The sequence below is a fragment of the Sus scrofa genome, chromosome 4 (assembly GCF_000003025.6).
Source record: "Sus scrofa isolate TJ Tabasco breed Duroc chromosome 4, Sscrofa11.1, whole genome shotgun sequence".
NCBI lineage: Eukaryota > Metazoa > Chordata > Mammalia > Artiodactyla > Suidae > Sus > Sus scrofa.
This window is the reverse complement of record NC_010446.5, coordinates 61,693,984-61,717,910: the sequence shown is the minus strand read 5'-3', so window position 1 is coordinate 61,717,910 and position 23,927 is coordinate 61,693,984. Positions and strand designations below refer to the sequence as shown.

The following is a 23,927-nucleotide window of genomic DNA, read 5'->3' as shown; positions in this document are numbered from 1 at the left end:
CCAGGACTTTGGGGGTAAGGAGGAAATGCTATGACACTGATTATCCCAGGTTCACAAATTCCCTAACACAGCCTGATGATTGTTAGACTGTACTGGCAGAATATGCCACGTCCACCGCTGCCTATTAAGTTGGAGAAAGGAGGCTACAGGACTTTCCAAAGCCTGGGGTGGAGGGAGGACTGCAAGTGCCCAGAGTGTGTGCCTGGGGAGCCGCCCACCACGACTCTTGAAATAGTTATTGCACGAAAACGGCTTGTAGAATATTTTCCAGATTTCCCAACCGCAGTCTTCACCCTCGTTTTGGCTTCAGCCATCAAAACGTGTGGTTTGGACATGAACCTGGAGTCAGTCATCTTTCTAGCACCCTATGCTTCTCTCTGCCTGCTCCAACATAGTCGGTTCTGTGTTCTGTTCCTTTATAGAATTTCCTAGGAGAGTCATCGCGTGAGTTGCTAAATCTGGTAATACCCAGAGGGGGTACTTTGTGCATTATTTCTACGGGGTCTCTGATACCCTAGCCCTCAACGGGAGTGACGCATTTGGGAAATTAAAAGCAAAGTGGCAGCTGCCCGGGAAGCTGTCCTGGAGAAGGTCCTTTTATTATACCTCATGGGCTGCTTGTTGGTGCATCAAGCCAGCCGAGGCCAGAGCCGAGGATGGCTTCAAAGGCTGAGATTAAGTGGCAGCAAGTTTATGCAACTACACCGTGTGTCTAAGCAGTAGGGGCCAGAGCCATGTATTAGTTTATTTGGGCCACGATGGTCAAAAAACTGTAACTGAAAAGTACCCCACATAGGAGAGAGATTTACTCCAACATTAAGTTTTCCTTAAAAACAGAAACACCCTTAAAACCCTGCTTAAAGCACTAATACAGTTAATGAAGGCAACGAGACAGAGTGATGAATCTTATTTTGCCAAGTGATCTGAAAGGCCCAAGGTGAAAGAGATGTAGAAGAAAATAATGGCACAGTGTAATGATCTTCTGCCACCTGGATTCTTTAAGATCCCTCCTCCGCCCCCACCTCCCATTTCTATTGTTAATTTTTCAGCTGATCTCTATTTTCTTTTTTTTTTTTTTCTTTTTGCTTTTTAGGGCTGCGGGTGCAGCATATGGAAGTTCCCAGGCTAGGGATCGAATTGGAGCTGCCGCCTACATAACTATGCCACAGCAACACCAGAAACCTGACCCACTGAGCAAGGCCAGGGATCCAACCTGCATCCTCATGGATGCTAGTCAGGTTCTTTCCCACTGCACCACAATGGGAACTCACGGCAGATCTTTCTTTTAACACCATTATCACCCCCAAATTCCATATAACTCAAGACAGTAATTTACTCTCAAAGGAAACACACCTGCCACTTTATTAATAACCAACTTTTTTTTTTTTTATTAGAGCAGATACAGTTGTGAAAACTGTACATTATACATTTTGGTTTCAAGGATTATAAATAAAGGAACTCACAGGTAGGGAGTTCTTTTTCACAGCAAGAAACTTTAAATAAACAAAGTCATGTTTTATTAAGTACATTGGCAGACTTCATGTGCTGTCCAAAATGTAGAGTACAGTATAACAACCCATTAGAAAGAGCCTTTCATGTAAAATACAGCTGTGCACATTTTAGAAAAATACCCACAATTTGAGCTTTGTTTTAAAAAAGCTTATAAATCATACATATATTTATAAATGGAACCAACATGCTCACTTTATAAACATATCCTTTATAATCTGTTACCCATTATTTCCAAAGCATTACACATTTGAAATAAACACTTAAGATTAAATATTTTGTTTTATTTTTTTAAAAAAATCAGCTTTCCCAGCAGTAAAGAGCTATGGGGTAAGGAAGGAGCGGTGAGTATTGGGACTGACACAGGAACTTGAATGTTTCTTGGGTAAAAACGTACTTCCTAAATTTAAAAGTCAAAGCAAAATGTAAAAAATAAATATACAAGTTGTAATTTTCATTTGCTCTCTTTCTGCTTTCTTCTTTGTTCCACATTGGTCACACCCAGGAGTCTCAATGTATTATACTTCTGCAAAAAACACCACTGGGGACTCGGCATTCAGTCTGCACCTGTGCTAACATGGGAACTGTCTCTTCTGCATTGAAAAAGTAGCAGACAAGGTCAAAAGAACCTGATGAAACCATGCAGATCATGAAGATACTTAGGATTATAGCTCCCTCTCCTCTGTGTAATGTTTTCCAGAGATTTAACAGATACCTTTCCTCCCCTGATTTTCTTTTTAAAGAACTATTTTTATAAAGACCATGTAGTTTCCCTAAATAAGCATGCTTCTGAGTAATAAAGAATAAATTATAAAACAGCCAAAAAAAATCATCAGATTATGTCAGAATAACAAAGGACTGCAAAAGACAGACACTTCAACAACAAGGTCTAAGCCTTTAAAATGTCAAATAAAATTACAAAAAGGACTTGTTGAAAGACACAGAAGGCATAAAATCGAGAAGCGTTGATGTAACAAAGCTTTATGCTCTACCTGAATGTATTCAACAAAAATTTAAGTTGGGAGAAAAAAAAAAAGAGAAGAGCAGTTATTAATAGCATCTTGCTTAACTTTCATGGGAATTAACATAGCCACTGACAAGATTTTATTTGGTTGGAAAAGTACGTCAGCAATGAAACTGAATCCTTTGAACACCGATAACTGCAATGCATGCAACATTTTGACTATACTTCTTAGAATTCTGTTGTCTCTCAGTTTGTAAAATTGAGCACCTCCTAAGTGCATACGTATATCGTCTCAGTAGTGTTAAAAATGTTTAAAATTAAATTTCTTAGGAAGGTAGAGTGCCTTCAAATTTGCTAACATTTTAAAGATAAATAGCCTTTTACAGGTCTAGGAAGACTCAACGACATGAAGAAGGATGTATTGCTCTGAAAAATCAACACATTTTCTCTAGAATTCTCCCGTTTCTCTTCCTCGAGACATGTGCTTCCTCCAGCCAGGACCGCACGCACGCTGAAGGTGACTAGACATCGGATTTAAATCAACCGCAGAAATGAACATAGTCGTGCACAAGCCAACGAAACGTTTTCTCCCGGGGACGTGCCAGGAGATGGGAAGCAGCAGGTCATGGCATAAGACTGGTGAGTGATGCTGCTACCTATTTCTTCTAATGAGAGAGGAGTGAATGCTGGAAGCCCGGCCGCAGCAACACAATCCTTCGACTGCATTCCTCCAGCAGCCGTTTGTTTCCCCAGCTCCCTACTAAAGACGTCAGATGGTAAAATAGTCAGGCAGCTGTTGACTTCCATCAAAAAAAAAAAAAAAAAAAAAAAGAAAGAAAGAAAGAAAGATGCAGCTCCATACATTTCCAGTTTAGTCACACTCCGCTAGGACAGATGGAGTAGCCAATGCCAAGAACTTCGCCCGATGGGGCTGCTTCAGCAGATTTTAAAAAAGAATGATTATTAAGTTTTGCTCTCCGACACTGGGCTGCTTGCTTCAGCTCCCAGAGGACCCCAAAGCCACAAAGCATTCCCGGGGGGTGGGGGGCGGGGACCCGAACAGGTCCTCTGGCTGCATTTTCCAAGTTTCATCTCTCTCGAGATCCCATCCTAATTCCAAGCCTCCTTCCCCGTGTCTGAGTCTGCCCGGGGTGTGCCATTTAAAGGGCTGATGACACCACTGTGGAGAACTGTGGGCTAACACCATTAGTTGTCATGACTTCACTGAAGGGTCAAAACAGTTACATCATTAAGTAACTATGTTGAATCGCATTCGGGCGCAGCCAAAATTAAAGTGAAGGACAATACGTGGTGGTTTTTTTTTTTTTTTTTTTTTTTTTTTTAAAGGTCAATTTGAATATGGGAAGAGATGTTCTATATTGTGATTTTTTATGGATAAATTAAGGCTATTCTTACCTTTCCTAATTCCAATCAGGTTAGAAAGTGAACAAAAAGAATGGCCAACCCGATATTCAACAGCATGACGAGGACGATCATAACTGAATTAGGGCCCTGGAAGCAAAGCAGAACAAGTGTCACTTTTCCGTGTCAATGGCAATAGATAAAATTCGTTCACAAAAGCAATGGCCACAAACATGAAAAACAAAACAACCCGACACAGTTGTGGTAAATACGGCATGAATTATGACAGCGGATCCAAAAGGTATAAACTAAAAATAGCTATGCTGTATTTAGATGGAATCATCTCTGAACTTTCACTTAAAAAGGAGACTAGTCTGGATTAAACCTACAACATGACTTAAAAAACAATCTAGCTCATTCGCCTGAAAACACGGGGCAACAATCTGGGTGAGACAGAGCTCGCCGTAATGGCTTTAGAAACAGACGGGAATTAGATACGCATTTTTGGTTAAGGTGTAATTGGGGTGAGGAAGAATCGTTTCCTCATAAGGGCAGTCAGAACAGGAGAGTGAAATCTGTAGGATTTCCTGAGGCCACTCAGGAAGGGTTTAGGAAAAACTCAAAATGCGGTTCTCTGACTCTTGCTTCTCCTGGTCTTCTTTTTGGATATGTCCCCTTCCTTAAAGCAAAAATGGCAAGTGGGAAATTGGACCCTGTCAGAAATTATGGTGCAGGTTGCATTTTTAATTTCTCTGCTCACAGCCACAGCATCCGCGAAATCAAGTTATAGTTTAACAAATCACAGAATCCTATTCTGGTGAATACTGCGATAATAAATACTACACAGCCCAGGGCACCCAAACTTGACTTGTTTCAGACAAACCAACCAATGAACCTTTTAGGACCCATCTTTTCTCATCTGCCACTGTGCTCAGCCATCTTTATCACAAAGATGCAACTCTGGTATTTCCTATTATAACAGTGCCTCATGCCTTTTTTTTTTTTTTTTAAAGGGCTGCACTCATGGCATATGGAGGTTGCCAGGATCGGGGTCCAAGGAGAGCTGTAGCTGCCAGCCTACACCACAGCCACAGCACGCCAAATCCGAGCCACATCTGCAACCTACATTACAGCTCATGGCAACTCTGGATCCTTAACCCACTGAGCAAGGCCAGGGATCCAACCCACGTCCTCCAGGATGCTAGTCGGGTTTGTTAACTGCTGAGCCATGACAGGAACTCCACCCGTCGCTCCTTCTTAAGTAGCATCAAGTGTTCTAAAACTTGCCTTATGAGGGATCCGGGGTAGGTAGTTTTATTCTCATTTCGCAGATGAGGAAACAGTTGTACTATTATATGAATGTCCATTGAGACAACGGAGACTGTGTCACTGACTTCTCAAGTATTGTTTTAGAGTAATTTGCGGGTGGGACTGGGGGGTGGGGGAGGTGAGCAAGGGACCTTGGACCTGTCATTGCTCCAGTGCTCATGTCGCAGGGTCCAGAGTCTGGCTCCCACCTTCAAGGAGGCCTCCTTTCCAGAGGAGGGCACAACCTCCCCAACAGAGGTAAGAGGGCCTGTTCTTCCTCGATCCTAACAAACACTTCCCACTTGATTGGCATTTCTAATTAACTGCCATCTCCCCGCCTTGACTGAGTTCCCCAGGGGCCCTGGCCTTGTTCACCACTGTGTGCTCTCACACAAGGGCTGCCCAAGTCATTCATACAGGCAACCAATACTTAATGAAAACCTGTCTTTTCCAGGTGCCATGGTGTGGTGGTGGAACAGATACCGTCACTGTGTTAAGTGAAGAACCAGGTGACTGATGATAAAATCAGGGTTTGAGGAGGAATCAAAGTGGGTGCCCTTCCTATAGGGACTGTTAGGAAGAAGGAAAAGCCTGGTTCCTAAACCCCAGGCAAATGGGAGGAAAAGGCACATTTAATTCTTCAGTGATGATTAGTCCCATTTTACTGAAAACTGAGAGGGCAAGTGTCTTGCCCAAGGTTACTCAGCCAGTTGGAACAAGTCAGAACCAGGAGTAAACTTTAGTTTGTTCACTTCAGAGTTCCATGTTGTGTAGCTATTAAAGCCACAGGCCTTAGTTTAAAAAATAATTTCCCATTAACTATTTTTTATGATTTTTATTTTTCCATTATAGTTGATTTACAGAGTTCTATCAACTTCTACTGTACAGCAAAGTGACCCAGTCATACATACATTTTCTTTTTCTCACATCATCCTCCATCATGTCCCATCACAAGTGACTGGGTATAGTTCCCTGTGCTGTACAGCAGGATCTCAAAACTGCATCTTCATCTATATCATATGGGTCCAGAGTATCAGAAAAACATCAAATTTTGATACTGACCAATGGTTTGTTTAGAATATCTGTGTTCCAAGTTTACAGAAGAGTAAATAACCTATGTAACTGCTCCATAACAGCTAACTCAGAACATAGGAATAATGTAGGAAACTCCTGCAACTTGGGCAGTAATTTAAATTTTTTTTTGTCTTTTTAGGGCCACACCCGCGGCACATGGAGGTTCCCAGGCTAGGGGTCTAATGGGAGCTACAGCTGCTGGCCTACGCTAGAGGCGCATCAACTCGGGATCCGAGCGACGTCTGCAACCTACACCACAGCTCAGGGCAACGCCGGATCCTTAACCCACTGAGCAAGGCCAGGGATCGAACCCGCAACCTCATGGTTCCTAGTCAGATTTGTTTCCGCTGCACCACGACAGGAACTCCAAGACGATTTTTTTTTCAAAGATGATCTTTTAACATTAAAACTCCACATGGAGGAGTTCCCGTCGTGGCGCAGTGGTTAACGAATCCGACTAGGAACCATGAGGTGGCAGGTTCGATCCCTGCCCTTGCTCAGTGGGTTAACGATCCGGCGTTGCCGTGAGCTGTGGTGTAGGTTGCAGACGCGGCTCGGATCCCGCGTTGCTGTGGCTCTGGCGTAGGCTGGTGGCTACAGCTCCGATTCAACCCCTAGCCTGGGAACCTCCATATGCCGCAGGAGCGGCCCAAGAAATAGCAACAACAACAACAACAAAGACAAAAAAAAAAAAAAAAAAAAACCTCCACATGGAGATTAAGGAAATGCTATTGCTATACAAACTTTAATTAGATTTTGCTCATGCATATGTTAAGAATTTGGGGATCATTTCAACTGTTTTGGGCCAGTGGATTTCACGTGTAATTCCCCAAGAAAGGGACATGAAGAAGAGGAAAAGTAATAAGGTCAGAACAATATGATGCAGACTTTGGTGCCTTACAGTGGACCCTGGGAAAGCAGAATAATAAAAGTACCTTCAGTATAGCTACCTTCAAAAACCAAGGGTGTGTCTGACCCTTTAACTCCCATTTCATAAATCCTTATAAAGTTCTCTGGGTTTATCTAGCTTTTTTGAATTGTTTAGTATTTTAGGTGTGTGTGTGTGTGTGTGTGTGTGTGTGTGTGTATTGACACACACTCACTTTCTACTGAACACGTATTCCTCCCATATATATTCTAATACACACATATATTTATCTTACCAGTACCAGCTCCATTTATGAAGCTATTTTTAAAGATGACTCACAATGGAGATGAGGGGAAACCACCAATAAAAGGCGCAAACAGCAACCAGGTAAAAAATAAATTCTGGCACGCTACGTTTCATAGGCGTGTATCAAGACATGACCTCTGTGTTCTTCAGCTACCTAGGCTGGTACAGGATGGCAAGCTTTAAGGTGCCGTCTCGTAAATATGACTGTGGTGGCCAGTTGTAGCTTAAAATAGCAAAATGGAAAAAAAAAATCAGTCTTGCTTTTCAAGACTGACTGGGACAGGTGTAACAAAAGAAGCTGTGGCGTCTTGACTGGAAGAAACTTTCAGGCAGTTAGAAAATAAAGTGCAGGCAGTCAAAACGTGGAAAGAACTTCTCCCTCGAGAAACGTTTTCATTTTTTTTTTCTTGAACAGACTATCACTCATTTAAAATTATGAATTTTCTGAAGTTAGTACAGTTTGTGTTAAACCTACACTTTTCCAAAAACATGCAAAGAGCAAAGTTTAATTAGTATGTATTCATTGTATGTGTGTGTGGTTCAAACCTGATTTAACAAGGACACCTCAGGTTTTCCAACAATTACAAAAAAAAAAAAAAAAAAAAAAAAAAAAAGGCGGGTATAGCCCAAACTTGGAAGCTGATCAGAGTAGTTACTAAGAAAAAAGAAAAAAGCGCAGTTTTCGGGAGGCGTTGAGATTCCCAAAGAGAAAGATCCTTCACTAGTCTATTTGATGATAAGGTTCGAAAGCTACTGCTCTCTTGCCTCCTACCCGAGACACCTTATTGCAGAATCCTACAAACATGCTGGTATCACATAGCATTTACCCTCCTGGGACATGAGTCCACATGTACCCCCTGCCCACAGGAGTCACAGACTGGAGGGTGGTTTTAAAGTAATCCTTTCTTTCTCCTAAGTGTTAGCTTGTGTCCCAGAAGATTCTCCGTGTTTCTAGAGATCAAGATCCAGAAGATGGGTCAAAATCCACTGGAATATTTATGAACTATTTCTGCCTCCACTAATGTTGAGGCAAACTTAATGACAACCAGAGCTGTTTTGAACACTTTCTCCATGCCGGGGGCTGTGCTAAGAACTTTCTAAGAATCAACTCAATTGTCATAAGACTCCTGTGATCCAGGTACCAATGAGAAACCAAGTCACAAGCAGTCAGGAAACCTGACTACGGGTACACAGCTGCTAAGTAACACAGCTGGGATTTGAACCCATGCAGTCTGGCATCAGAGGTCATACCCTTCCCCACTAGCCTATACTGTCTCAATAAGCTGGGTGACTGAAACTGCAGACTGTTTGGTCAGCCACGCTATGAATGGTGATTCTGACTCAACGTCTCTTGAAGTTGCCCACAAAGAGCCTGGAGGGATTTCAGTCTGGAGTTCCCTCAAATGTCTGCTTTATTTTATTTTTCTTTCTAGGGCTGCACCTGCAGCATATGGAAGTTCCCAGGCTAGGCTAGGGGTCCAACTGGAGCTGTAGCCCCCGGCCTACGCCACAGCCACAGCAACGCCAGATCCGAGATGCGTCTTTGACCTACATCACAGCTCGTGGCAACGCTGGTTCCTCAACCCACTGAGTGAGGCTGGGGATCAAACCCATATCCTCATGGATACTAGTCAGGTCCTTAACCCGCTGACAGGAACTCCCTCAAATGTCTGCTTCAGAGTGAATGCTTCTATGGATTTCCAAGTTTTTATTTGCAAACCTCTAACTTACACATGTCTTTTTAATCTTAAAATGGTATGCAGTGCCCTTGTATTCTACAGGTCATTCAGTGAATACCTTTAGGCTGATTTTATCACATCCTAACTCTCTGTGAAGAAAACTGTTATCAGGGGTGAAAGGCAGCTTTCTGTTGTTCTTAGGAAGAGAAGGTTAATTGTTAGACTCGTCACAGGAAGGGGCCACCTTGGTCCTGATGGAGGCACAGATCCACCGCCTCCTTCCTCCCTGGAGGCGTGTAAGGGAACCTGTGAGCTGCGTGCCTGCTAACTCCAAACCAACTGTTCTGCACGTAAATAAAACAAATGCTGTTTCTAAGCACAGAGGCTGTGAATTTACCAGACACACCTATTAGCAACGTTTTGCAGAAAGACTATTACAGACCAGAGCTGGACAACTCACCTAATGGGAGGGACCTTGAGACATAGGCTTCCCGTTGGGGAGTTCTGGCCATCACCTGAACCCCACTACTGAGTGGCCAAAGGTACAAACAATCTGGCTTTGCATTGTTTGAACTCCCCCCTTGTAAGTCAGGCAAAAGAATACTAATAGATACGTGAGGCCTATTTACCTATGGCTATAAATGCTAAAAGCCACATGAAAAGTGACTTATTACATTTAAAAAATTCAGTTATCATACATATTATATAGTTCGGGATATAGACATATCAATGCTAAAATTAAAAAGTAAATGCTTGCTAAACCGAGTCTCAAAAGTTATTGTTTTTAAAACCATTTATCTATAATATGGAGGCTGACTCTCAAAAAGTTAATCATGTTAATCTGATTTATATTTAGATAATTTTAAAAGCTGAGAATTTTTAAAAAGGTAGGAACCAGTGTTAATAGATACTAGCAAAATAAACCTAAGAAATCTCAAACAATTAAAAAATGAATTTCAACGTGTAACACTCTATGAGTAAACTGAACAGACAAAAGAAACTGACAATCGTATTATATTCTTGTTGGCCAAAATAATGATCCATACCTTTATGCAAATGTCTCTGAAATTACTAGCAAATACTAGGTCTGCTATGGCTGTTTCACCAACTTACAGTGTTCTAAAAGCGTATGACTAGGTCAAAGAATCAGTCATTTGTTTTCAATCAAAAATCACTCAGCTTCAGATTTTATAAATTCTACGGAATATGATAAAATACAAATTCCATATATCATTAATGAATCTCACTGAATGAGGACATAGACATTTATCAATAACTGAAAGCTTTCTGGTTGAATAGCAATAACCTTAAATGCTCAAGACTGATAATAAAAGTAGCATGTACTGGAACACCGACATTTTAGGAGCATTCCCACTCTGAGGAGTTAGAAGACCAAAGTAATTTTCTCCAACAGTCGAAAAATTTCCGTTCTCATATGGGAAAGAAAAATGTTCTGGCTGTAAAGCCTGGCTCTTAAGTAATAAGTCTAAACTAAGTACTGATGAGACTAATTCACAAAAGCTAAAAAAGCTGCTCTTTTTTCTAAAGATGCTGACTGCTGTGGGGGCGGAGTCAAAGGCAGGTTAAGAACTTAGCAAAAGGCAGAGAAGCCCTCCTGGCTAGAGCTCAGAGAATGGCTGGTCCCTGAACTGAGGGCATTCCTTTCTAGCCATCAGAGTTAGCTACTGTTATTGACCTCATGTTTGTGTCCCCAATCTCCGGACTGATACACTGAAGCCCTACCCCCCAGTGTGATGTTATCTGGAGGTGGGCTTCTGGGAGGTAATGAGGTCATGAGGGTGGAGCCCTGTTGATGGGATTAGTGCCCTTCCGAGGAGAGATGCACAGAGTTTGTCTTCCTCTCTCAGCCGTGAGGACACAGGGACAGCCTGTGTTCTATAAACCGGGACGTGGGTCCTCACCAGACGCTGAATCTGCTGGTGGCTTGATCTCAGGACTCCTCAGCCTCCAGAACTGGGATAAATGAACGCCTCCTGGAGCCACCCTGTCTACGGTAGCTGAGTTACAGCAGCCAGAGCTAGTAGGACAGCACCATGAAGCTTACCACCAAGTGCTGCAAACGCTTGCTGAATGTGATACGATAACAAGCTGGTCATGTCCATCTACCTGCGAGAAGTCTGAGGGTGGCCCGGGGGGTGCGGAGGAATTTCTGCCCTGAGAGCCCTTCATTGGCTCAAGCAACAGGTGCTAAAATGAGCCCTACTCTGCACAACCTCGTGCTCCTCAGGACTTTTGCTAACCTGGTCGCCACCTGAAAAGAACCAGCCGGAGGAAAGGGAGAGGGGATGCTCAGGCATGACTTACTGAATTGGCTTCTTTTTCCAAAGAAGGGCACGAATCATTGCTTGCTGGATTCTTTGGTATAGCAAGTTCAGACTTCTTAGCTTTTGGCTCAGCTTTGCTTTCTTTGGCAACTGGTTTTGTCACAGATTTAGGGGGACTCCACTTGTTGGGCGATGGCTTGTGCACCAGCGCCGAGGAAGCCGGGCTCGACGCTGCTTCCTCCTCCAGGTCTTCCGGGGGGTGCTGGGGGGCGTTCAGTTTCACGTAGTAGCCGTGGTACTGGGAGTGCAGCTCCCCGTTACTGGGGTTGGGGACATGGTGGCGGCCAGAGTACTTGGAGTGGGGCACGACCACCCCCGTCTCCTTCGAGGGGGCCTTGGACGTCAAGGGCTTGTTGACCATGGCTGTCACCTGCTCCTCGACCGCGCTCCTTTTGTCTCTTGCCCCCAAGCTGGGGTTCTGCTTCTTGGCGGGCTTGGGGGACGGAGAGCGACCTTTTTTGGGACTTGGCTCCGGAGTCGCTGGGGGGGTCGTGCCTTTGCGGTAAAAGTGAGGAGATTCCTTTGGTGTAGGTGGCTTTTCCAGGACCTTTTCTTCTGGGTTTTCTTTAGCATCTACACCTTCCTGAAATCTCTGCTTGATATAATCTGGGCCTGGGGAGAAAATGGACAATAGAAGGGAACGTGACAACATGAAAAGAGGGCAGGAGGGCTTGTTTTCCATGGCTACTTGTATATATTTGTGCTAAAGGAGCTTAGCTGTTCCTCTTTTTAATTTTTTTTTGGGGAGTGGGGTGGGCCATGCTGGTGGCATGTGAAGCTCCTGGGCCAGGGATCAAACCTGTGCCACAGCTGTAACCAGAGCCACAGCAGTGACCATGCCAGATCCTGAACCTGCTGAGCCACAAGGAAACGCCTCTTCTTTTAAATACATTTACGAGGTTTTTGAGCACAAGGATATTTCATTTGCCAGGAGCAAAGATTCTTTATCGCTGAGCAAGTTTTCAAGTTAATATATACCGATATTTATATTTTTATGTTTTGATAGCCATCAAAAAGTCAAAAACAGTTCTGACTTCCTGAGTAATCGCACTGTTCCTTCTTGTTGGCAGAATATGGAGGCAGAGTTTATGTGGATGGAGCACTGGTGACACCACCATAATTAACCTGCATGTTCAAATTACACGGTATCACCAAACACAAAGTATATACTCGGAGGCAAAAAGGAACTGACTCGTATGTCTAATACTTACTGTGAGACCATTTCAATGTATACAATTAAGCCTTAATAAAATATTCACCCTGTAGGAGGAGAATGTGCCGATAACGGTTTTAATGACCCTTCATCAAAGGATCATTTAAACTTCCTAGTTAGGAACAACGCGGGAGGTTTGGGTTACACTGTACAAAACAACTTACTCGGCGTCCGTTCCCAGCCTGGATGTGCAGCAGCAGTATTTCTGTAGGCATCAAAGTCAAGGTAAGGTAGTAGACTCAGGATTTTTTTTTTTTCTTTTTCTGAACACTTCAGAATTGTTTTAACGATCATATGTTACTTTTAAAAATAGAAAAAAATTTCTTTTAAGAGAAAAAGACCTGGAACATTGTTATTTTATGGGCAGATGTTGAGGTAAGAAGAGGAAACGCAGCACAAGATGATAGCCACAGTGAGAGTGTGGGGAGGCCGATGGTCCAGAAAAGGACCTCTGGGGCTCTCAGACACGCTTCAAGGCTATGCCCTTCTTTCTAGGCACATCACCCTTCAGCCCCTTCCCAGTAACAGGTCCTATACATCCTTCGGCCACCGCTCCACCCGCCAGTCACTTTTCATCTCAGAGGAGGAGGCAAGGTCACACGGTCCAGCTGCCCCTCTTCTCATAAATGCGCAAGTGGTAACAGCATTCAAGGGAGAAATCATCCACCAGCTTGCTTACAGCGGCCGACCAGCTCTTGTCGATTCCAGCTGCTTGCATCTGTTCACTTCCCTTCCTGCCCTCCTCTCTCACCCCTCACCCCGGAGAGGGTGAAAAACAATTATCCTGAATTGTTAAAAATACAAACTACCTCCAACAACAGATGAGTGGATAGAGAAGAGGTGGTGTGTATGTATGTGTATGGTATTTGTCCTCCTCTAACTTCACTTAGGAAGGTGATTACACACACACACACATACACACACACAAAAAATGGAATACCACTCAGCCATAAAAAAGAATGAAATTTTGCTATCTACGGCAACATGGATAGACTTGGCATTACACTAAATTAAGTCACAGGCAAATACTCTATGATGTCACTTCTATGTGACATCCAGAGAATACAACAAACTAGTGGATACAACAAAAAAGCAGACTCACATATAGAGAACAAGTTAGTGGTTAATGGGGGGGGGGAGAGGGGCAAGATAGGAGTGGGACAGACTATTGGGTGTAAGAGGCTCAAGGATGTATTGTACAACATGGCTGGAATATAGCCTATATTTTGTAATAACTAAATGGTTTAATGTAAACCTTTAAAAGCTGTATAAAATACAAAATTTCAGGAGTTCCCGTTGTGGCTCAGTGGTTAACAAATCCGACTAGGAACCATGAGGTTGCGGGTTCGATCCCTGCCCTTGCTCAGTGGGTTAAGGATCCGGCGTTGCCGTGAGCTGTGGTGTAGGCTGCAGATGTGGTTCAGATCCCAAGTTGCTGTGCCTCTGGCGTAGGACGGCGGCTACAGCTCCAATTCGACCCCTAGCCTGGGAACCTCCATATGCTGCGGCAGCGGCCCAAGAAATGGCAAAAAGACAAAAAACCCTAAAAAACAAATAAAAATTTACATACTGCTTATAATTGCTCTTCCTATGGTGGCCTAAATAGTAACTTACTATTGTGAGACTGCCATTTATCATACAAGGTATTTATTTTCCAAAATATAAGCCTTGCCTAAGTCTTAGGAAGCAGCCATTACCGTGATTTACTGAGGTGGACACAGCTGTGGCAGCTGAAAAACCAAAAGTCACACAGCTCCTATGTATCCATAAGGTAAAATATAATGCAGGAGTTCCTGTTGGGGCTCAGCAGAAATGAACTGGACTAGCATCCATAAGGACGCAGGTTTGATCAGTGGCCTCGCTCAGTGGATTAAGGATCTGGCATTGTCATAAGCTGTGGTGTAGGTTGCAGATGCGGCTCGGATCTTGCATTGCTGTGGCTGTGGCACAGCCGGTGGCCACAGCTCCGATTCAACCTCTAGCCTGGGAACATATATTACATAAAATGTAACATGTTAAATCCAGCAGTAAGAATTCCTGAGGACTCACATTTATAGGTCATATTCAGGCCCCAAAGCATAATAGCATTAACTGACATTGCATTCTCCTGAAGACAGAGCCATCATGCCCCAGGGTTCAAATGTCCCCAAGAGGTCAAGATCACATGCTGACAATTGGGATTTCTAACCTGATTCAGTATCCCCCTTTAAAAAATTGGCCATTTTCTTTTTTTTTTTCTCTCGTCTTTTTTTTTTTTTTTTTTTTTTTTTTTTTTGGTGTTTTTGCTATTTCTTGGGCCGCTCCTGCGGCATATGGAGGTTCCCAGGCTAGGGGTCGAATCGGAGCTGTAGCCACCAGCCTACGCCAGAGCCACAGCAACGCGGGATCCAAGCCGCGTCTGCAACTTACACCACAGCTCACGGCAACGCCGGATCGTTAACCCACTGAGCAAGGGCAGGGACCGAACCCGCAAACTCATGGTTCCTAGTCGGATTTGTTAACCACTGCGCCACGACGGGAACTCCTTCCATTTTCTTTTAAATCCTTTGTCAAAAATGGCAATACGTCATCCATAAAAAAGAACGAAATAATGCCATTTGCAGCAACATGGATGGACCTAGTGATTATTCTACCAAGTGAAGTTGGAGGACAAATACCATATGATGTCATTCACGTGGAATCTAAAATATGACACCAATGAACTTATCTTTGAAACAGACGCACCGACATGGAGAACAGACTTGTGGTGGGGGAGGGGTGGACTGGGATTAGCAGGTGCAAACTATTCTATACAGAATGGATAAACAAGTAAATGTATGTAGATACACTGTATATGTATGTATATGCATATATATGTATAATGGAGTCACCTCACTGTAAATCAGCATTGTAAGTCAACTATACTTCAGTAAATGATTAAAAAATGGCAGCATGAATCCTTAACACAGAGAAAGATATCTCACTTGAGAAAAAGAGGCAACTGCAATAATTCAAAGGAACTGTCTTTCTGAATTCTTCCTTTGTGCTGTGACTGGAAAACACCACCAAGAGAAAGCAGCAACAGCACCAGAAAGATGCTCTTCATTGATAGGCTTGCCCCCACTTTCAAACCCCCCCGAGAACATTTACAGGGGTCTGTCCTGCAAAAGCCCCGGACCTGCTGCAGATTTTTATACAACTCTCCACTGCAGTGTGTTGTTGACATGTTTTCCTCTTACTGTTCTACCCAAGATTTCATCAGACTTGGTTTTGTTTGTGCTTCACTGTTATTCAAGCTAACTGCATCACTGAAACACCCAGCTATGAGGGGTAGTCAATGCTCTGTGCAAGGGTAATTAATCGTCAAGACTCTTAGAGCCAATGGGTTTTTCATTTAAGCCACCTAACTCTGAAGTGCAAAATACAAAGTACCTTGAACGTCTTCAATCTAAGGAGTAAGTGCAAAAGTTACTTTTGCAGATCTTTCTGTCTTAAGATTAAGGCACATTAAAAGCTAATGTTTAACTTAAATGCACACACACAGAAAAGAATGGGAAAAAATAGACTCCGGCAAACATGACTAGTTACATACATTTTTCAAGTTGGGATGAGAAGATAGCCACTGAATCATGAGAAATAAAGCTGTCATAAGGCCTATGTGCCTCATTTTGAAAATACGAGGCCAAAACAGTGAAGCTTATAAATTTAGGATTTATCTGGGTGACCACTTGTCTTACCTATGTTTACTGCAGAAAGCAGATGAGAAGCTGAAATGGGAGCTGCTCTGACAGATCCCAGCAAAAGTGACAGCTGCCAGCAAAGGATGAGACTGCTGAAATACTAACAGCTATAAGAGATCATCTGGGAGGAAACTCAAAACAACTCAGTAACAGTGGGGTCCAAAAAAAATTTTTTTTATAAAATATGATCCTCTTTAGTTATCTGGAGAAAGAACAAGGAAGTATGATACCTGAATACAAAGCACAATTTTCAAATGCTTTTTATAAAGAGTAAATAGAACTCTCCCTACCTCTTAATTTATACTATCACTAATAGCAAGCTGAGAATGGTTTGGCCACTGAAGAATTTTGTATTAATGGACTTATGAAGCTATAATTGAGTGCATTTATTATGTTCATTAACTCTCAAATACCAGTCTGGTTTAATCGCTCCTTTAGATCTTTAGAAATCTCATGCTCCTTTGGACAGTTTTCCTGCCTTAAATGTCTTAGGAGGAGTTCCTGTCATGGCTCAGTGGTTAACGAATCCGACTAGGAACCATGAGGTTTCAGGTTCAATCTCTGCCTTGCTCAGTGGGTTAAGGATCCAGCGTTGCCCTGAGTTGTAGTGTAGGCCCCAGACTCAGCTCAGATCTGGCGTTGCTGTGGCTTTGGTGTAGGCCGTCAGCTGTAGCTCCAATTTAGCCCCTAGCCTGGGAACCTCCATATACTGTGGGTGCGGCCCTAAAGCTAAAAAAAAAAAAAGTCTTAGGAAAGGCATTTCTCATTTGTGCCCGTCTCCTAAGACACAGGTTTCAGGCATATTCATTCACATTTATATACAGGGCTTCTGATGATATCCAAAATCTGCAGAAGTCAAAGAATTTACTAGAATGGTGGAAATATTCCAGTACCACCTTCCAGATAAAAAACCTCCTAGCTTTATTATGCATTAAAACTGGGGTGGATAAGGGAATAAATATATTCCAAAGCAGTGGCTCCACATTTGCTGCCTATCAGAGGTATCTGGGGTGTGATTCCCAGAGACTCTTAGTTAAGTATGAACTGAAGCCTAGAAATCTTGATGTTTAAACAAACACTCCAAGTACAGGCATTTAAAAGCGTGCTCCTCTACATACTACTATATATAAAATAGATAATCAACAAGGACCTACTGTATAGCACAGGGAACTCTACTCATTACTCTATAATAACCTACAAGGGAAAAGCATATGAAAAAGAATGTGTAGGTGCACACACAAACACAAAACTGAGTCACTTTGCTGTTCACCTGAAACTAACATGACAGTGTAAATCAATTACATTCCAATGTAAAATAAAAAAATAAAAAGTATGTTGACTAGAGGCAGACCTCACTCCAGCCTTCCTCAGCTACATCCAGTTGGAAATGGTTCCAACATGGCATAGCCAACTGGGGAATGGCCAGCTCAATGAGGGGATACAGTCCGATTTTCCAGAGTAAGACTGAGTGCTTTTAAAACAAGACATTTAATATAATGCAGAGGGCAGACATTTTTCCTGGACAATTTTCTTGAAAGGCACACGTTGTGCCTGCTATTGTTCTGTGTAGAAGTATGTGTCGGCGCTGCAATGCCAGCAGCGTAAAGCTGATGAGATGCAGTAATTCATTAAAAAAGACTAGCCTGAATATTCCCAAGGGGGTAAATCATAACAAGTGTTGAGGGTTGTTGCGGTTAGCATTTTTCGTTTGTTTTCACAAGACAGTATTTATGAATCCTAAGGGATTCCCCCCCGAGGATTCATATTGGGAAGAATTCAGACACAGGTCACCTGCTCACTGACATGCCACACAATACAAAACAACATTCAGCACACGTCATCCACCCACATGGAAAAGTTATGTGTTATAGTTGGCGTGAGGGCTCTGGACAGAGAGGGCTGATGGAAACAGCAGGGTAACAGCTCGTTCTTCCCAGGTGGGCCTCGGTGAAATGGCTGTGGGCAAGGGGAGCATCAGAAAGACCCCTCAAAAAACATGTCTACGAGGGTCGTGCTGACGGCAAATGCCGTGTGGCAACAGCAGAAGTCCTGAAATAGAAATTAGATATTTCCTATTTCCTTAGCAATGCGGTCCTGCTGTATAGCACAGGGAACTATATCTGGTCACTGGTGATAGGACATGACAGAAGATAATATGAGAAAAAGAATGTGTAAATATATGTATATGTATGAGTGTAATATATATATTATAATAAATATAAATATAACACACACGTATATGACTGGGTCACTTTGCTGTACAGCAGAACCTGTCAAAACACTGTAATCAACTATAAAAATTTTTTTAAAAAGCTAAAAAAAAAAAAAAGAAATTAGATATTTTCCTACAGAGACTGTCAATCAGTAAAAGATGACCAGATTGGAAGATTTAAAAACAATGACATAACTGATAGCAGGATCACTTTTATATTCTCTTTGTAGAAGGCTCCTTTCCCCCACAGGACTTTAGAGGCCCACCAGCAACAATACGGCAACTTCTGTTTACAGGGCCCTGGTGCACTTCTCTGGAAGCCGTGGGACATCAGCCCAGGGTCCTGCTTGTGGCAGGCACTCCCTCCACATGTGTGTGGAACCGAATACACTGGAATGAACAAGTGGTAAGAATAACCAGCAGGGAGTTCCCATTGTGGTGCAGTGGTTAACGAATCCGACTAGCAAGCAAGAGGTTGTGGGCTCCATCCCTGGCCTTGCTCAGTGGGTTAAGGATCTGGAGTTGCTGTGAGCTGTGGTGTAGGCTGCAGACTCGGCTTGGATCCCGCCTTGCTGTGGCTCTGGCATAAGCCGGTGGCTACAGCTCCGATTAGACATCTAGCCTGGGAACCTCCATATGCCACAAGAGTGGCCCAAGAAGTGACAAAAAGAGAAAAAAAAAAAAAAAAAAAAGAATAACCAGCAAACCAAACCCATGAATTATTAATTTCACCTTGACCAGTGGATTATTCTGTTTCCCTTTTTCTATGAAAAAAATTCATATTTGGAATTTGGGGTTTGGAAAGAGAGTTTAAAAGTCATCTATTCCAAGAGACTTCTTTTTTCTTAACCCCAAATGTTACATATTAATGATAGGCACAGACAATTCTTAAGACTTCTAATTCTTACCAGAAGTCTTCACTTTAAGTCATCAACATACTGTATGCATGTGCGTACACACACGCTATTATATACTGAGTACTTTGTCACCCCCTCCCCCCAAATCCACATGTTGAAACCCCAACCCCCAATGTGATATTTGGAGGTGGGGCCATTGGGAGGTAATTCAGGTTAAGTTCATGAGGGCGAGAGTTGTGATGAGCTTAATGCTCTTATAAAAAGAGCAAGAGGAGTTCCCACTGTGGCACAGTGGAAACGAATCTGACTAGGAACCATGACACGAGGTTGCGGGTTCGATCCCTGGCCTCGCTCAGTGGATTAAGGATCCGGCATTGCCGTGAACTGTGGTGTAGGTTGCAGATGCAGCTCGGATCTGGCATTGCTGTGGCTGTGGTGTAGGCTGGCAGCTGTAGCTCCGAGTAGATCCCCTAGCCTGGGAATCTCTGTATGCTGCCGGTGTGGCCCTAAAAAGAAAAAAAAGAAAAAAAAAAAAAGAGGAAGAGACACCCGAGTTCTCTTTCTCCAGGTACATGCATGTATGAGGACACAGTGAGAAGGCAGCCAGGTGTGGGCCAGGAAGGTGGCCATCACCAGAACCCAACCATGCTGACACCCTGATCTTGGACTCCCAGCCTCCAAAACTCGGAAAAAAATAAATGTCCATTGTATAAACCATCTAGTCTATGGTAGCTTGTTACAGCAACCCATGGTGACTAATACACATGTTTACACACAGGAAGACAAAGCCTGACGAGGGCGTTGCCAAGGCTACTACCCCCCCAAGAGGGCTCTCAGTAATACATTTAACAGAGTCTCTTTTTAATCTCATGACCAGCCGCCTCCCACAACTGATAAACATCACTTAAAATATGAATCGCGATGGAAAGGAAATCACAACCGTGGGGCAAAGAGTCAGACATAGAGTTTTCCAATCATCCTTCCCCTGTGTCCGAGTCCCCACTACTTCCTTAGTGACCCATCCAAAGTCTCGTCTCAGCTTTCCTGGCTTAGAAACCCGGTTTCATCAGCACTTTGAAGTACAGCCATCCCTTGGGGCCGACTCACATGACCAAGGCTCACAAGACTGATGTATAACTCCAGAAGGCCAGTTCATCAGTTTACAACGAGCAACGCACACTTCACAAAGGCCAGGAGCTTGCACGGATACCACCTGGGCAGGCTCGCCCTGCTGGCAGACCTCTAAGGGAAGCTCCACCAAAATTAGAAGGTTACTGGTGAATGTGGAATCAGGGCGGGAGCACGAGATGAAGCAAGTATCTGATGGCATCGGGCTGAGCTAGGCTGATGTGCCCATTTCCTCATTCGGATCATCTTGCCAATAAAGCCATACATGGTTGGCTAGAGCTCCCTGCATCCTTCCCCATAATAGAAACGTCCTTGCCAATGCAACTGCAACGCTCCAAGGTTTTGGCCACAGCTTTGCTCTCCTCTGGAAGGTGTGTGGATGGGCACTGCCAATGTCTGCCTCTGTGACTCTTTTTCTATACCGCTGTGGGTGACCCAATCTTCCGAGGTTTGAATACACAGTCAGGTTGCAAGGAAATCTTGCTGTGCTATAGTGATGCTATCACTTAATGGTCACTTGGGATATTTCCATGCAGTCTCCTGGGCTCATGTTAGAGGTGAACTCTCAGAGGGCGACCTTATTTCTGAGTTCTAAGGGGACAGCTCACTGTGTCACTCATACTCATGGCAACTTAGGTTTCTGTGTACGGAGGCAATCATCCACAAGCACATTCACATACATCTACTTGTATGCTTTTCATGATCTGTGACAACTTAGCCCTTTGGTGATGGAGCCATTCCCACTCGGCTGTGTTTTTTCCTTAGTTTTTAATTGAACTATGGACTAATACTTTTTTTTTTTTTCGTCTTTTTGCCTTTTCTAGGGCCGCTCCAGTGGCATATGGAGATTCCAAGGTTAGGGGTCGAATCGGAGCTGCAGCCACTGGCCTACGTCAGAGCCACAGCAACGCTGGATCCTTAACCCACTGAGCAAGGGCAGGGATCGAACCTGCAACCTCATGGTTACTAGTTGGATTCGTTAACCACTGCACCACAACGGGAACTCTGGTTTTTTTTTTTTTTTTTTTTTGGTATGCATTGTGAAATGATCACAGTCATCAAGCTAATTAACATGTCCATCACCTCACAATTATCTTTTTTTTTGGTTTGCAGAGACACTTAAGATCTACGCTGATGGTCCATTTCAAGTATATGGCTCAGTATTAGCAGCAGTCATGATGCCATACGTGCCATCTGCAGAACGTGTTTGTTCTGCATAATGGAAGCTTTGTGCTTTGTGACCAACATCTTCCCATGTCCCCCCCACTCTTCAGTCCTGGTTTTATTCTCTGCTTTTCTTTGCTTTTCCTTCCTTCTTTCTTCTTCCTTTCTCTCTGCTTTTCTTTTCTTTCCTTCCTTCTTTCTTCTTCCTTTCTCTCTGCTTTTCTTTTCTTTCCTTCTCTCTTTCTCTCTCCCTGCCCCCGTTCTTTAGGAATACTACAGTTTTAGAGTAAAAGCATAGCGTGGACTAAGATGGGAAATATCACAAAATACTGCCAGCTCCTGAATAGAGGAAACTTGCCGTGAAAGCGTTCAAAATGGAAGCCATGGCAGACACCCTTTTTCCCAGGGTTAACAACTTCTATGCATGACACATCCACTCCCAACAAAGGAAACATTTATATCTGAGATATGTAAATGAAACAAGCAGCCTGACTCAGAAAAAGTACTTGAAAGCCCCTTTAGAAATGTCATCTGATTTGATCACCCCGTAAATGCAGAGTGGAAAGCCTGAGTTCTGCTCTCATGAGAAGACCAGTAATAGTACAGAAAAGGCTTTCTATACAGTTGCCGAAGGAAGGGTTGGCTGGGGGTCAAAGGGGATTGCAGCCGCCCCGCTCGGCTCCTGTCGCCAATAGTCCCCCTGTCATTTCGTGCTACTGTGATGTATTCATTACTGACAGACGGCGTGCCTGTAAGAAGCTGTTTTTGCTAAGAAAGGGTGGAATTACATTTTCCCACAATATTTCCCCCCCCTCAAATGCCTTCACACCATAAAAGGCTTTTAAACCCATTTAGTCTGGAAAATTGAGATGACCTCCCATATCAATTACCTCTTGTTAACACCTAGTAGAAATCTACAGGGACCCTACTCCCCAACAGAATTAGCCGCAGAATCAAGAAATTACCATCTGCGGACAATGGTAAGTTTGTTTGCTTCCCAAGCTGCTCCAGCCCAGGGCTGCTTCTGGAAGCTGCACAGCCTCCTGAGTGCTAAGCTGCTCCCACTGGCATCGCTAAGGGGAGGAACAAGACATCCTGCCTGGGTGGCTGAACCTGCTCCCCAGCCCTCGTACCCTGGCACAGGTAGTTGGCCCGGACTTAGGTCCAGGGAAGCGTGAGTTTCCAGGCAAGTGTTTATTCCTACTGCAAAAAAATGGAAAATTTCCCTTTCCTAAGCATACACACACATATGTATGACATGGTTTAAATCCCACCTAGAGGTTCAGCAAAGGTGCACATGAAAGAAAAAAGCCTATCATCACTGGTTGCCCCCCTTGGAGTTGAACTGGTGGTACAGAAGTCACTCTGGTAACTCAATCAGTCAGTAACCAGACGGGCCCATCACCAAGTTCTCACTCAAAAACATTGAGTCTTGTTAACATGGCCTTTTACTGTCTTCAATCTTGGCAGCAAAAAAAAAAAACAAAAAAAAAAAAAAAAAAATCGTGTCATTTCCTTCCTATTCGCCCATTTATTTTAGCCAAGTTTCTAGCTCTTCTATGGACTCATGCTCTTCTGTTCACTCTGACTTACCTTGTTCATGCAGTCACACTAAGGCCCTGAGAGCTCCAATATTGTCTCACCTCATTAGAACCAAACAAATACTGAACACATCCAGTTGTGCAGGGTGCTAGTTATCCAGCTTAATTTAACAGAAACCAATAGGGAAAAAAATCGTGCACCAAGAAAACATAAATTTCAATATTTAGAAATTTAGAACATTTATTTTGCTCTCTTCGCCTAGAAATCTGTTTCTAAAACAATGGAGAATCATTTTAAAAAGATGTTAAAGGCAACTGCCATGTTATTAACACCGGTCTATTAAAGAAAAGGATGGAGGAGTTCCCATTGCGGTGGCTCAGCGTAACAGACCCACCTGGTATCCATGAAGACACAGGTTCGATCCCTGGCCTTGCTCAGTGGGTTAAGGATCCAGCGTTGCTGTGAGCTGTGGTGTAGGTTGCAGACACGGCTCAGATCTGGTGTTGTGGCTGTGGTATAGGCTGGCAGCTGCAATTCCAATTTGATCCCTAGCCTGGGAACTTCCATATACTGAGGGTGCAGCTCTAAAAAGACCGGAAAAAAAACCCAAAAAAACCAAAAAAACAAAAAAAGGATGCAAACAGTCTAGTAGGAAACCACTAAGAAGTTAGTTAAAT

At 43.3% G+C, this 23,927-nt stretch overlaps 1 protein-coding gene and 1 long non-coding RNA gene across 3 annotated transcripts in view; one reads left to right on the top strand and one right to left on the bottom strand.

The window, feature by feature from the left end:
• Positions 1,361–23,927, bottom strand: part of JPH1 (junctophilin 1) — an 88,247-nt gene continuing 65,680 nt past the window's right edge. Inside the window, exons 4-6 of one of the 2 annotated variants that reach the window (XM_021089189.1) lie at positions 11,396–12,027; positions 3,890–3,985; positions 1,361–3,407 (exon numbers count right to left, since the gene is read on the bottom strand). In XM_021089189.1, coding sequence (XP_020944848.1) covers positions 3,905–3,985; positions 11,396–12,027 — 713 coding nt within the window. In that variant the 3' untranslated portion in view covers positions 1,361–3,407; positions 3,890–3,904. The remainder of the gene's footprint in view (positions 3,408–3,889; positions 3,986–11,395; positions 12,028–23,927) is intronic. The other variant, XM_021089188.1, reaches the window with a different exon arrangement.
• LOC110260273 lies at positions 5,206–8,005 on the top strand. The gene is made up of 2 exons (XR_002343259.1): positions 5,206–5,652; positions 7,384–8,005. It is a non-coding gene; the product is annotated as an uncharacterized LOC110260273 (long non-coding RNA).